Genomic DNA, 14,880 nt, shown 5'->3' with positions numbered 1-14,880 from the left:
ATTAATATTTTAATTTGAAATCGAATTTTAATGCATTATTTAAAAATATTAATATATTTTTTTAATAATTATTTTTATTGAATGGATATTCGAATATTCCAAAATATTGAAAAAAAAAAAACTGTATTCCTTTATTTTAATATTTGAATATTAAAAAAATGTTTTTTTTCTGAAAATTATTTGAATATTCGTAAAAAAAATGAGTGTACTTATTTTTTTTAAAAAGACTACCAATAAATATATTTTGAAATACTGAAGATGTAAATAAGATTTTTTATTTCGAATTTATAAAATATTAATTTTGGAAATAATATATAATAATAATATAGTTAATAAAAATGAAACTGTAAGAAAAATAAAAATATAAGAAAAAATGAAAGCAAAAGAAAAATTGGTAAGAATCACATTGGGGCAAAAAAAAAAAAGAACTTTGAATAAAAATGAAAATATAAGAAAATTAGGATAGGAAAAATTAATGGAAGTTGCCAAACAGAAAAAAAATAAAGAATTAAGGAGAAATAAAAGAATTTTACCGAAACAACGGATATTAAAGAATACAAATAATGATGCGAAAAAAAAAAGAATGTTAACAATAACATAAAGACAGGATAATAAAAAATGAAACAATATTAATTAAACAAAGAATTTAAAAACAAAAATTTGTTGATACATTGTATTAGGGCTGGGACTGGGTTGGTTTCTATCCATCGATCGACCCATTACCGACCATATTTTAAGGCGGATAATCAATTTTTAACCGATCCATTAGATTGGGTCGAAAATTTCAACCAACCCATCTATAATGGGTCGGTTGGTGGTTTCTAATACCATCAAAAGTTGGTTGACCGATAATTATCGGTCATCCAACTATATTATTAAAATTTTATTAAAAATATAAAATAAAGGCCGTGTTTTCTTAAGTGATTATTGAAATTATCAAAATAATTAGCATTTTAAATTTAAAAAACAATCAACAAAGGAAACAAAATTGACCTAAGTCTTCCACCAGTTTTGTTATGCCCAAGTTTAAATAAAAAGTCCACAAAACTCCACTAAATGATCTCTTATGCATCTTTGGAATTACTTTGAATTTCCTACTTATATTTTTTCGTTAATTATTATTAATTATTTTGAACTGATAAATGATGATCGCACCGTGACATTACGCAAAATGTGAATATTTTTACTAAAAATTTTGAAATTTTTTGAAGTGAATTAGGAGGCGGGTATAAACCATCAACCGACCCATTTCGAAACCAAATATTTGGGTGTCAACCATCAACCGACCCACAAAGATTGGGTCGGCAACGGTTTTCAAATATGAGCAAAAATGGTTTGATTGATGGGTCGGTTTTTAGGCTGGTAATCGATCGACCCAACCCAGTCCCAGCCCTACATTGTATACACTTATTTGTTTTATTAAGTGTAACAACAAATATCAATGAAACCAAAACATCAAGAAGAACATAATACATTGAATTCCAATTTGTTAAAGATTATGCAAGATCTAGAGCGTGGAACGACTTTGATTGATTCCCTACATGAGACGCACATACATGGATCAAAATTAGGATCAAAATACGCGTTGCAAAGAACACATTGTTTGTACTGAGCGCAAACAATTTTTTTGATCTTCATAATGTACGCACAACTTTATTTAATAAACTGCATGAAAACAATAAAAAAAGTATATTAAAATTAAAACCCAAGAGAAAGAAACACAAATAGTACTAATATGTATATATAAAATTAATTGTGAATATAAAACTATGCATATATACTTATAATAATTTATAAGAAATGATAAAAAAAAATGTAATATGAAACTGTATAATACGAACATTGTGCACTTTGTAATCGAATGGTGGTAGAAAAAAATAAAATGAACATTGAGGGGTTTATATAGTATTGAAAATGGACTTAATTGTATGGAAAAATTAAAAATTCAAAAGATTTATATATTATTAAATGAAATCAAATCAAACAAATAAAGGAAACAACCCAAAAAAAAATAATAACTTGTGGAAAAAAAATCTTGAAATATAAAAACATTAAATATGAAGATACGATTTTTATTTTTTACCATTCAATTTTGAATTAAAGTATAAATTAAATCAATCAAAGATGATATGATGGAATCTTGGAATATTAAAGATTCCTTTATATTGGTGATTTGATATTTTATTTGAAATAATAATTAATAAATATAATGCATAATCCGTAATTCCGTTTTATAATTCGGGCCATATTATATATTAAATAGTGTTTTCCAAATATACAACCAACTACTGCATTTAGAATTAATCCACCGTGCGTTGCATATTTATTAAATAATATAATTATTTTTAATTTGAAATATGGTATAATAAAAATTATATAAAAAAATAGTGTATATTTATTAAATACTTCAATTAAAAACTAAAACATTTTTTTATTATTATTTTTAATGGAATGGAGATTCGAATATTCTAAAATATTGAAAATTAAAAAGAAAAAAAAACAACATATTCCTTTATTTTAATATTTTAGTATTTAAAAAAATATTTTTTTTATGAAAATTATTTGAATATTCGTAAAACAATTGAGTTTCATGAATTTATTTGAATAAAAATATTTTGAAATACTGAAAATATAAATAAGATTTTTTTATTTCGAATTTATAAAGTATTAACTTTGGAAATAATATATATACATGTGGTAATTATTAAATGATTGTGTAAATGTTAAATAGGAAAAAACTTAAAAACATCCATAAATAAAAATGCCACCTAATCAATTGAAGAATCCACCTAATCAATTGAACTCCAACTAAGCAATTTTGACAAATGACATCATCATTTGCCACATGTCAATCATTGAGGGCATAGATCCTCTTTTTATATTATATATGGATTATATTTTAACATTAAAAAAATAAAAATCACAATTAAATATTTATAATAAAAAAATTATTAAAATTAAAATCGGTAGGCCGATAATATCGACCAACCGACTTTTGAGTAAACTAAAAACCACCAACTGACATGTATATATGGGTCGGTTAATATTACCAGCCCGACAACAAATTTATCGACCGAAAGAAGCGCTTCGAAAGTGGATCAATTGGCCTATAAAACCGACCCATGTCCAGCCCTAACTCATGATATTTCATGGTCTTACTTGTACTATATATATATATATATATATATATATATATATATATATATATGTATATATATATATATATATTGATCCATTATATTGAGTTGGACATACAAGAAGAACAAAAGAATAATATACTTGCTTCTCTCTATAGTACTATTTCAATTCCTCTTTGCATTGTTCTTCTTTATTAGTTTCTAAACAGGAGGGAGTGTTTTTTATTATTATTATTTTTTTGGTATTTTTAATATAGTAACAAAAAATTGGAAATGTAAAATACATTAAAAGAAGAAAAAAAGAAAACGTTGAAATTAATATGAAGTGGGTTGAGTTAATTTTCAAATTATATTAGACTTCCGTGAATAGAAAGGGGCAAAGGCAAAGGGCAACGTCCCAAAAAGAGCGCGAAAAGGAAGGAGAAACGCTGTTTACTCTGCCCTTTGAATTCGGCCTTCTATTTTCCGACCATTTCTTCTCTCTCTCTTATCATTTCTCTCTTACATAAATTAAGGTAACCTTCAATCTTTCCCATTTCTCGTTATTCAGACACTCATCAAAAAATTTAAAGTTACAAAAAAAAAAAAAAAAAAAAAAAGAAAATCAAGAATGGCTTTCCCGGAGAACAACCCATCACGGCAATCATTGATCCCAAGTTATCTCTACTCCTACCCTCCGAATTCGAGCCGGTCGGTGAATTCATCTGCAGCGCCGCCATCAAGGGCCGCCGGTACAGGGCGGAATTTCTTGATCCCGGCGCCGAAGGAGAGCAGGGTTGAGTTGTTCTCGCCGGCGTATTACGCGGCGTGTACGGCCGGAGGAATATTGAGCTGCGGCCTCACTCATATGACCGTCACCCCACTCGATCTCGTCAAGTGCAACATGCAGGTTTGATCAGTCATCACTTGATCATATACGTCGTATACGCGACAAAGTAATTTTCAAGAATTTTTCCGGATCCCGATTTATTTATTTTTTATTTTTATTTTATCGAATTTTCAGATAGATCCCGCGAAATACAAGAGCATTTCGTCGGGTTTCGGAGTACTTCTAAAGGAGCAAGGGGTGAAAGGTTTCTTCCGGGGGTGGGCCCCCACTCTAATCGGATACAGCGCGCAAGGAGCATGCAAATTCGGATTCTACGAATATTTCAAAAAGTACTACTCCGATATCGCGGGCCCCGAGAATGCAGCTAAATACAAGACGTTGATTTTCCTAGCGGGGTCCGCGTCCGCGGAATTCATTGCTGACGTGGCGCTGTGCCCGTTTGAGGCTGTTAAGGTTCGTGTCCAAACGCAACCTGGCTTTGCTAGAGGCTTGTCCGATGGGTTTCCCAAGTTTATTAAGGCCGAAGGAGCTTCAGGGTATGTTCGTCTTTTGTTGCATCCTCTTTTTTTTTTTTTTTGGTCGAAAAAGTATGAGTAAGAGAGTTTCTCGTAATTTACGGGTTTAATTTAATTTATTTTCTACAGGCTTTACAAGGGGATTGTTCCGCTTTGGGGACGACAGATTCCATGTAAGCATATACCAACTTATAATTGTCGATCCTTTCGAGATTCTTCGCGTTAAATGTGTATTTTATCCGTAGAGATTGTCGTGTAAATCGCATGTATTTAACGATCAAATTTGGATAAAACTCTTTCTAGATACAATGATGAAATTCGCCACGTTCGAGAACATAGTCGAGGCAATTTACAAATACGCCATTCCATCTCCAAAGGACCAATGCAGCAAGAACTTGCAGCTCGGAGTTAGTTTCGCCGGTGGATACGTGGCCGGCGTATTTTGTGCTATCGTTTCGCACCCTGCCGATAATTTGGTCTCTTTCCTTAACAATGCCAAAGGAGCAACCGTCGGCGATGTGAGTTTTTTTTTTTTTTTTTCTCCGACCATAAAAAACAAAAAGAAAATGACAATTAGTTATTAACGACTCTCTTAATTTTCGTCAATTTTTTAACGGTCACTATGTTTATATTTATTCCAGGCGGTAAAAAAGCTAGGGTTAGTGGGACTGTGTACCCGAGGCCTCCCTCTCCGTATTGTGATGATCGGTACTCTCACTGGAGCACAATGGGGTATCTATGATGCTTTCAAAGTTTCTGTTGGCCTGTAAGTATTTTGTCTTTTCGATTTCATCGCAAAAATCGAGTAATTTATTTTTTATTTTTTATTTGTTTAATGATGAAACCTTTTGTTCATCAGGCCTACTACTGGTGGTGGGAGTTCTGCTCCTGCACAAAAATGAGGAGAGAGAAAGTTATTTCTCCAATTGTATTATTTTTTTTTCCCGCCATGTTTCTTAAGCAATAAAGGTGGTGGTTGAGCAAAAGAATGGTTAGTAGATTAAGTTTTGTAGCTGGGTTTTATGTTTTAACTGTTTTGTAATTTTTGTTTAAATTTTATTGCAAATTGGTAATGCTCGAGTGAAGCTCGACACCGGCAAGTAAGCCTCGGTTCATGTAGCAGTGCGAATTTTTCGTAAAAATAAACTGAATTCAGAAGATGTGTATAGTTCTCTGCTTCAAATTCACTGTTTCTAATATCTAATATGAGAAACCAAACATCTTACAAACTAAATAATTAATTAATTAGTAAAACAAATAATATATATTTTGATTAAATTTAAATTAATTCAACCCCTAATCTGATCATGGAATGTAAAAGTCGAATATTATGTGCAAAATAAACATTAAAAATAATGGTATTTTATTAATTTTAATTTAATAAAAAAATAAAATTACAAGCAGGCACAATACATCAAAGGATTTCATGCTTCAGATTGTATTTCAAATAATCATTTATTCCTCAAGTTGATCATCAATGGGGTATATGGTATCAAAGACTACTCTTGCAAATACATGCCTAACTTCTCTTAAACTCCCCATACCTAACAATTCGTAATCGATCTTACTACCGTGTTTCGGTACAAATCCTCTTTCTCTTCCGCTTTTAACGCACTCAAATATCTTCCGGACCCTCAAGTAAAGCGCCATCGGAAAAAATACCTGAAAAAAATAAAGAATAAAAATTTGAGGAATTTTCGCCACTTTCAGTAATACTTTTGAAATACGGGTACCATATGAAGAGAAGTGCTTACAAGATCCGAATACGGTGCTTTGGGGTATTGTGCCATTGCCTGAGAGACAGAATACTCGTCTGTCATACGAGTGAGTGCACTTTGAACGGAAGCTGCTAGACTCCTAACCTCGGCCAATAGCTTGTCGGAATCGATATATTTAGATTCCGTTAATTCTTGAAAACTTATGTCGTGTTGTTTATTAATGCGTCTTGCGATACTCAATGCTTCCGATAAATCTCCACCATTGTGGACACCAAGGCTGAATGCCGCCACCACTAATGGATCTCTTGGCACTTCCGATAGTGCTTCGTGAAATGCCAAAAGTGAAAACCTGAAAAAAAAAAATCGCATTTAAATCCAACGCCCCTTTAAATAAAATTGATTGCAATTTTGAATTTTTGTGGAGTAACTAGAAATCTTTACCATAAGCTAGTGTGACATGGCCTGTCGGGTGCCAGAAGTTTATCAAGGTTGGAAAATAAAGACTGCAAAAATAAAGCCGGTGCAAATATAATACTCGTTTGTAAGCAAGTGCGGAACAAGGAAAAAAAAAGAATCCAACAGAGAATTACCAAAAGCATGTTGTACTGCTTATCCCGTCTGCGAAAACCACTGCCGACAAAATACGCTGCCTGCAAAATAAAGCTATTATTCTAATTGATACCGATAATTAAACGAAATAAATCTGGCTTGTCAAATCTTTGTTATGTATGTAACTACATTTTGTACCTGAATAGGCAGAAGTATCTCCAGAAGACCAAGCTTCCATAATAATCTTAACGAGGCCTCTGCAGAACCATAAGCCATCATGTAATTGACTTCCATGAGAAGCCTTCCCTATAAACACGATTAACGAAAATAAATACATTACGAGTATAGGTACGCAAAATAGTGTATAGAACATTCGAATATGAGCATGAAGAAAGAGGAAAAAAAGCCTTCTGTATACCCTATCAAGCCGTAAAACTGAAGTGGATAGCTTTTTTATTGCAAGGGCTGTCTCTCTTGAAAGTCCAAAACCCAATCGAGCAGCAATTCTAACAGCACGAAGAATACGAGCTGAAAATATAGAAGCACAAGCAGTTAGATCACCATTTAAAACGAGACGATGAAAAATTCACCAATATCAGCACTTCTAAGCTGAAGCAGAAAATAGTGTACTCGATATGATTTTCACACTTCTTCGGAAAGTGACGAGCAATAAAATACAACTACAATCATTCTTTCTGAAGTAAGGGGTACTATTTTAATTTATAAGAAAGGAAGGAATAGGACTTACCGCAATCCTCGGTCAATGAAAGATTGGCGGGTTTAATGGTTCGCACCTTCATACAAAAGAGGTACCAAATGTAAATAACTCGTAGACGAGAAAAGAAAATCAAAAGGAATATTAAGTTAGCAATAGCTTAGAGATACATGCACACTTTAGCTTTCCTAATATCATTCACTCCACCAATGTAATCATAAACCAACTTGGCATAAGGGTCAAACATCAACCTGAGTTCAAAAGAAAAAGAAATGGGATTCAGCAACTAATCAATACAATGAATTTGAAGGTAAGACTATCATGCAAGTTACATTTCCCGTTAACATGCCCACAAGACTGAATGAATTTTTTGGACAAGAAAAAGATGAATCAACATGACAAGTAAAAGAGAAATATAGGGAAAAACAAAAGAAAGGAAAAGCAACATATCGAAATGAATACTGATCGAGTTAAAATGGATAAAGTAGTCACCCATTTATTGTGAAATCCCGTTGGAGGCAATTTTTCCAGCGAGCATAATCCCTCTCTTCACAGCCATCAGGCCTCTCAGGATCAAAACTCAATTCCCTCCCAAACTTTGTTGCTCGGGTGCTAAAGCTTGAAACCTAATATATCTCAAGAATGTCAGTTCACTCTACTAGTTTCAGTGGGAAAGACTTAATTTCAAGTATAGAGCAACGGAAAATTTGACACAATAAATAGACGGAATAGAGAGGAATAGGCCAGTGATATCAAACCAACAGATTAGTAGGTAAATTCCTCAAATGGAGAAAATGAACCAAAAACAAATTTGAGAGAGAGAGATGGAGACAAACAAGGACTTAGTAAAACCGAAAGTGGCTAACGTGCAAGACAAATTGAATACTCAAAAGCTATAGATATAATTATAACGGAGATCAGGTGACAAACCTCTACAATGGTATCATCAATGTGCACATGGCAGATTGGAAAGCGTCTGCCAATCATCTCACATCGAGAAAATGTTCTCATCACCTGTAAATGAAGACAACAAATTTAGGATTTTAAAATACACGTTTTTTTCTTAACTTGCTAGATAAGCAGGATTTTCAATCACGTATTATCAAACACGAATAAGATAATCGACATTTTTTTATGCTTGAATACATGTTTAAGAAATGGTTACATATAGGTAAACTAAACGGAGGAACAATCTAGACTTACCTCTTTAAGTTCAGCGGTGGTTATTACATCAAAGTCCTTAGGTATTCGTTTCAAGATAAGATCCCTTACGCATCCCCCGACTAGATAAACTTCGAAACCTACAAAATGAATACGTGGGAGGAATTTAAAACGGTAAATAAGCCTTCAAGTGAAAAGAACTGAAGACATGACGAAAAAAAAATCATTTTGAATGCAGCTCTAGATACTCGGTGCAATATGCAATCTTGATACTCGGGCTTTTCATTGATACCCAAAGAAACTAAAAGCAACAGTAATAGCTAATAACTCGATTCTAATATGACGAAAAATTGAAATTCTGATGAAGTAATGCATGCACATAATAGGAGATACCACTGTTTTAGTAACTCAAGAATTGTATCGTATCAAATTCTAACAGAAATTAAATGCATTAATGATTGAGCAAACACCTCGTTTTCGAAGACCATTAAGAACAATTCTGGTAGGCCGTGAAATTTTCGAAGTACTGATTCCAAGGTCTTTCGATTTCAACTTCTTCCACTCCAAAGCCTCACCATTTGCATCACTACCGCCACTCACACTATCAAACACTACAAATTAAACAAAAAAGAGCAACGAAACAAGCAGAGCAATAAAATTCAATAATGCAACACGCAATCGTAGAAAAAATTAAAAAAAAATTAAAAAAAAAGGAAAAAAATAGAGTTAAGTCTTCACTTGCCCTTGTGACTCTTTGTGTCATCAAATGCATCAACTGCATCGGCATAGCCAAGTCTTACCTGAAAAAAAATAAAAATTGTTAAATTAGTTCATACAAAAAAAGGAAAAAAATGTAGTGTAAGGAGAAAAATTGACCTGAAGAATGTAACGGCGGAGAGGAGCACGGAGGGGCGAATACGGAAGGCGGTAGAATCCGACGCCGGTAGAAATGGCCATCGGAAATTCACATCAGAATCTAGGGTTTATCAGATTGGGGGAAAAAGATGTCCTTTGAATTCCTGGGTTTAAGAAGATATGTGCCGGAATATCCCAAACCAAAAAGCGTGTTTTAGGTAACTGATATTACAAACAGCGCTTCTTCATAATGAAAAACGTTTTTTAGCTCTGGGCCAAATTGTTATTGGGCCGGTTCAGTGAGACTTTTTAATTTTATTTGTCATCACTTAATATATATTATATAGATGTAGGCCTGATTCAGTGTAAATAAATAAAATTAAAAATAAAATAATATATATATATATATATATATATATATATATATATATATATATATATATACACATGAAAAACTCATTCTCTATTTCTCAAACTTTTTTTCCCATTGAACAAAATAATTAAGTATAACGAATATATAAAATGTGTCGAAATGATTTTATGCAGAGTCTTACAAAGATTTGGAAATGTTGAATATAGTTCTAAAATATGTGAATATATGAACATTATAATATTATTGTTTTAGCTTGTAATATTGTTGTCTCAGACAGTAATATAGTTATTAATATATTAATATTATTGTGTTAATATTAATATTAATGTATTGGCCTGCAATATTACAGTGTTGGTTGTTTTCAAAAAAGAAATTGAAAAAAAAAGATAAAAATATTTAGTATTACTATTAAGACATTAATATTACTGTGTAAGACATTAAGATTATTGTACTGTGTTCACAATAATCTTACTGTTGACCGGTCAACAGAGAGAAAATAAAATAATTCCAGAAAAAAAAAAGAAAAAAAAAAAGCAACAACGGAGACCTGCGGCAACTGGGCGGAAAAAGAGTTTCAGAAAAAAAAATCAAGAAAGAAAATCGAAGAAGGGGTCAAAGTTGATTAATTAGTGAAACTAAAGCTAAATTAGCGTTTAAATCATGAAACTGGGGTGAATTATGGTTTCCGAAAATTATGGGTAATGCTGATATAAATGTGAGATTTTTTCTTAATTGTAAATAATTTAATATCGATAGATGAATATAATTTACAAGACAAAAAGATAAGATTTTTTTTTGTTTTTTTTAATTAAATGCTCTAGTCATTTGTCAAGGCTATTTTTACAATTCACCCAAAAGAGTTAATAAAATCATTTTCAAGCGTGATCCCAAACAAAATCAGTGGCATGCGTTAGATTTGATTTACGCGTGAAAAGATATGAGTTTGAGATTTCATTGATGTTGATCCATATATTAAGTATATATATATCTTCATGGCCCCCAAATCCCGCCCCCCTATTTTTCACGCTTTATTTTTGGCCAGTTTTAATCTAAAACGACGCCGTTTGGTATTAATCCACCAACCACAGCCCTTCTTTCTTTTCTTTTTCCTTTTCTTTCGCAAAATGCACGATCGACCTCTCTGCTTCTCTTTTTTTCTTTTCTTTTATTTCTCGTCGGCGCCTACAGTTTCTGACCATCTCCTCCAATCTTATTGACGGAACGGCGTCGCTTTCTTCCGAGAGGTGCTTCATTGATTTATTTTCACTTTTCTTTTACTCTCAATTTTCCTTTTCTTCTTCTGCTTCTTCGTCCACCTTCCGCTGCCCACAATTCTTAATTGCGCCTCCTTCTACCTACATCCACCACATACTTCTTCTCTTCGCATACAATTCTTTGCACCGTTCTCTGTCTTCCGATTTTCTGTTAATTACCAGTCCCACATCCGGCCTACAACTGTTCCCTTCCGCCGCCGCCGCCGCCGGCGGCTTTTCTAGGCTTGCCGGAGCTGCCCCTTCCAACCAAACGCATAGTGGCGCAGGTTCCGGCGGCGTCTACCTACTTTATTTCCTCCTCCGCCAATATCAAGATTTAAATACTCAGAAATCGACAGGTTTTGTGCCTCATATCTCTTTCAAAAATTAGGGAATAATTTTTTTTGATTTTCCGAGTTTGTTGTTTCCGACAAAAATATAGGCATGGGGGGGGTTCTAATTAAGTGAGCTAGGCTTCGTTCCATATTTCGGACTTCGATCGACCGAGGTTGGCTAAAATTTCTCTGTTTTTTTTCGTTTTCTTAAAATCATATTTCAGCCATTTTCCCCCTTCTATCAGCACTAAAAGATTTCTTTTTTAATTTTCGGATTGAAATTTGCAGAGCAGTTCTGGGGATTTTTTCTACTTAGATTTTAGTATTTTTTTTTCTCCCACGCATGTTGGATATTTTGATTGGAGAGGAACTTTTGAAGTTTTGATATGAATATGTGTATGTCTCTACTGTTTCTTAGTTTGAATTATAAAGGAAATTGAAAATATAGCTCTTTAGTCATTTGAGAAAAAATAAAAATTAACTACATTTTATGGTTAATATTGTGGTATATTGAGTAAAAATATTAGAAGGGCAATATGCATGTCTTTGAGGCTGTTGAACAGAGACGAAACCGATTTCAAATCCTAAGAGTACAAAACTCTTGCATTCAAATGGTTTTATCTATTTAAGCTGCTCCCCCCTTTTCTTTCTTCAAACAAGTAGTTAATTTGTTTTTTCGAATTTACTCAATTCTGTCGTAATAGAGATTAGCTCAGTTGCTAGCTGATAATAGCACAAGAGATTATGATTTTTTTTACGAAGAGTACTTCCTCGCATGATGGCAAGAGTGTTGACCGGGAACAAGAACGTAAGGTAATAATAGAGTTGTTATTGAAGCTAAATATATGCACATCAATTGATTATAAAGTTTCTGCTTGGACACCCAAGTATGTCGTTGTTATGTTTCTTTGTAAATCTTCTTTAGGAATATAGCTGTGCATATCTGTATATCCTTACACCATCATTTTACATTTGGTAAAATACAATTTGCATTTTCGTACTCAATTCTCTTATTAAATATGTGCTTCAAGATAATCTGATGATTTTTTCGTTTTTGGCAGTTCAACGAGCTTAAAGCTTCTGACACAGTGGAAGCACCTGCACAAATCATTGGTTCTCAGGCGACTAAAAAAAAGGGAGCTACATGTGTTCTGATTTAAGGAATTGGATAAGAACAGACGTGGGAGGTGAGTTAATTCTTTTTTAGGTCTTAATTTATTTTTTAGTTACACATATAGTAATAGAATTTTATCTATGATCATCTACTTTAAACTATTTTTTTCTTTTGAGCCTATATACAGGTAATTAGGGTGGCAGAACTTTTGGAACAGCAGGATATATTATTCAAATGAGAAAAATGCTGTAATCCGTCAAAGGCTCATATTCTTCGATTGATTGAAAAATGTAGTAATCGTACAAGCAAATGTAAGTTTAATATTCCGATGCATGTGAAAAATTAGTAGACAAACAAATATATTGTTGAGTTACGGGCTTGATTCTGCCAACATATTATGTATGATCTTTTTTGGTATTATATAAGTGCAATCATATCTGATATTGGGTTTTGGTTCGTGCACCCACGAAAAAATGGGCACCAACGCCGCGCCTTGCGCGGCGCACCATTACTAGTATATATATATACATACATGATACATGATTTGTTCGACCCTACACCCGGTGAAAAACACCGGGTGGGTCTTCTGCTGCCACGTGTCTCTTTTTTGTATTTTATAATAAATTCTCCGCTAGGGTTTACCTTTAGGGGTTTTAGAAAAATAAAAAAAAGAACACGTGGCAGCAGAAAACTCACCTGGTATTTTTCACCGGGTGTAGCATCGAAGGAACCCATGATACATACATACAAAGCCTAAATGTGCGGTAAAAAAAATTGTATTTTTTCATGCAATTTCCAAGAAGAAACATTAGTCATTGTAACTGAAATATATATACATGATTTAATTTGTCATTGTATAAATATAATGTTTGGACTGTGAATTTAAGTGATAAAAATACTAAATTAATTAATTAAAACACACACTCTCCCTAACTCCCTTTAGTTGTGTTTGAACAAGAAAATGCATTTCTTGTATGTGTATGAATAATAATTAAATGCATTTCTTGGCTAATTATTCCCGGGTTTTTTTTCTTCGAAATATTTATTTCGAGTTGGATTTATGTTGATATTCCGGTTTTTGCTTTGCACGGATTTTACAATAAATCTCAAATATATTTATTTGGTGATAGACAAGTGTTGTCTAAAATGGCATGAAAGTTCCTAGTTGTTTCCCAAATTGCACCACATTCCAAAATAATTTTTTTTTATATATTAATTGTATACAAATAAGAAATAAAAATTAGGAAAACTCAAATGACAATTAAAAATAAGCCCGACACACTTTCGAATCGTGAGATACAAATGTCTTGAATTACGTCAAAACCTTTGAATAGTGTGAGAATTGGCTACAAATCACTCAAAAATATATTTTAAATAGCTAACATTCTGCCCGAATATTTTGAATTTAGTTAAAAATTGCTCGAGCATACAATTTAGATTGAAAATAGACAGCTTAGCTGGAGAAATTTACGCTTAAAATAGATAGTCTAGACAGAAAATATACAAATTAATAATTGAGGTTATTGCAAAAACCACCCCTGTGAAATCTCTAATTGTCAAATACCCCCCTGTGGAAAAAAATGTGACCAACTCCCCCCTGTGTTATCAAAGTCAAAGCATCTGGACCCCTGAAGCTAAATCGTGTATCTCACGCGCACTTTGTGCGAATGTTTCTTTGTTTTCACTTGTGAAATGTCATAAATGCCCCCCCAATCCTATTTAAAATCCCCAATTCTCTTCTCTTCTCTTCTCTTTTCTTTTCTTTCAATGCCCTAATCGCAGCCGCTCAATTGCTCTGTGATTTTATCTCGATTTCCATAGATATTCTGATAATGTCGTCGTATTCGTCTAGCAACACAGCGAGGAGAAGTAATTCGAAGCCATTAATGGATTTGAGGTATGGGATTACTCCTCTATGTCTATGCAAAATGAAAGCAATAATAAAAGTGGTTGAATCATCAACGAAACCATCAAAGGGTAAGTTGTACTACTCCTGTGAACATCGATGCTGCAATTTTTTTCGTTGGTGTGAACCAACTCGAGCAACTTGGGAGCCGATGGGGGTTGCTGTACGATTTTCGAATTGGGAAGCCTCTGCAGAAGGTTTTTCGGATGAAGTAGATGAGCCACGTGAAGTAATGTCTAACGGGATTGAAGGAAGAAAAAGTGATGCAATTTTGCATATTTCTTGGGTTATTTGTTTAGCATTGTTTATTATGGTCATTCTTTTGTTGTTGAAGCTGTAAAAAAACCTTTTTTTAGCTGTTTTTGTTTCAATTAGTTTCAATTATGATTGTAATGAATGAAGCTTTGATGTTGGAATGAA

At 33.0% G+C, this 14,880-nt stretch overlaps 2 protein-coding genes and 1 long non-coding RNA gene across 5 annotated transcripts; 2 read left to right on the top strand and 1 right to left on the bottom strand.

Annotated features, from left to right (window-relative positions):
- The first annotated feature begins 3,511 nt into the window (after window positions 1–3,511).
- Window positions 3,512–5,648, top strand: LOC105962961 (mitochondrial phosphate carrier protein 3, mitochondrial). Its single transcript, XM_012987305.2, has 6 exons — window positions 3,512–4,026; window positions 4,141–4,502; window positions 4,611–4,654; window positions 4,785–4,999; window positions 5,123–5,247; window positions 5,341–5,648. The coding sequence occupies exons 1-6, from the start codon at window positions 3,748–3,750 to the stop codon at window positions 5,381–5,383; spliced, it is 1,068 nt and encodes a 355-aa protein (XP_012842759.1). The 5' UTR covers window positions 3,512–3,747; the 3' UTR covers window positions 5,384–5,648.
- Window positions 5,649–5,827: 179 nt separating this feature from the next.
- On the bottom strand, window positions 5,828–9,663 carry LOC105962926 (uncharacterized). 2 transcript variants are annotated; one of them, XM_012987271.2, is made up of 14 exons: window positions 9,501–9,663; window positions 9,367–9,424; window positions 9,095–9,235; window positions 8,667–8,764; window positions 8,394–8,477; window positions 7,956–8,089; window positions 7,642–7,714; window positions 7,497–7,542; window positions 7,167–7,276; window positions 6,947–7,054; window positions 6,790–6,849; window positions 6,641–6,702; window positions 6,236–6,548; window positions 5,828–6,143 (listed from the first exon to the last, which is right to left on the bottom strand). In XM_012987271.2, exons 1-14 carry the CDS (start codon window positions 9,579–9,581, stop codon window positions 5,937–5,939), a joined length of 1,575 nt encoding a protein of 524 aa, XP_012842725.1. In that variant the 5' UTR covers window positions 9,582–9,663; the 3' UTR covers window positions 5,828–5,936. The 2 variants fall into 2 exon arrangements, with proteins under 2 accessions (XP_012842725.1, XP_088679061.1); XM_088822935.1 differs by having other exon boundaries at window positions 9,363–9,424; window positions 9,501–9,642.
- Window positions 9,664–10,853: 1,190 nt separating this feature from the next.
- LOC105964684 (uncharacterized) lies at window positions 10,854–12,995 on the top strand. Of its 2 annotated transcripts, none has more exons than XR_001173397.2 (4): window positions 10,854–11,613; window positions 12,145–12,253; window positions 12,502–12,627; window positions 12,742–12,995. It is a non-coding gene; the product is annotated as an uncharacterized LOC105964684 (long non-coding RNA). The 2 variants fall into 2 exon arrangements; XR_016033466.1 differs by having other exon boundaries at window positions 10,972–11,464.
- The last annotated feature ends 1,885 nt before the right edge of the window (window positions 12,996–14,880 follow it).

This window comes from Erythranthe guttata, chromosome 9, assembly GCF_056151865.1.
Source record: "Erythranthe guttata isolate IM_541 chromosome 9, IM_541, whole genome shotgun sequence".
NCBI classification, from domain to species: domain Eukaryota; kingdom Viridiplantae; phylum Streptophyta; class Magnoliopsida; order Lamiales; family Phrymaceae; genus Erythranthe; species Erythranthe guttata.
This window is presented reverse-complemented; position numbering and strand designations above follow the sequence as displayed.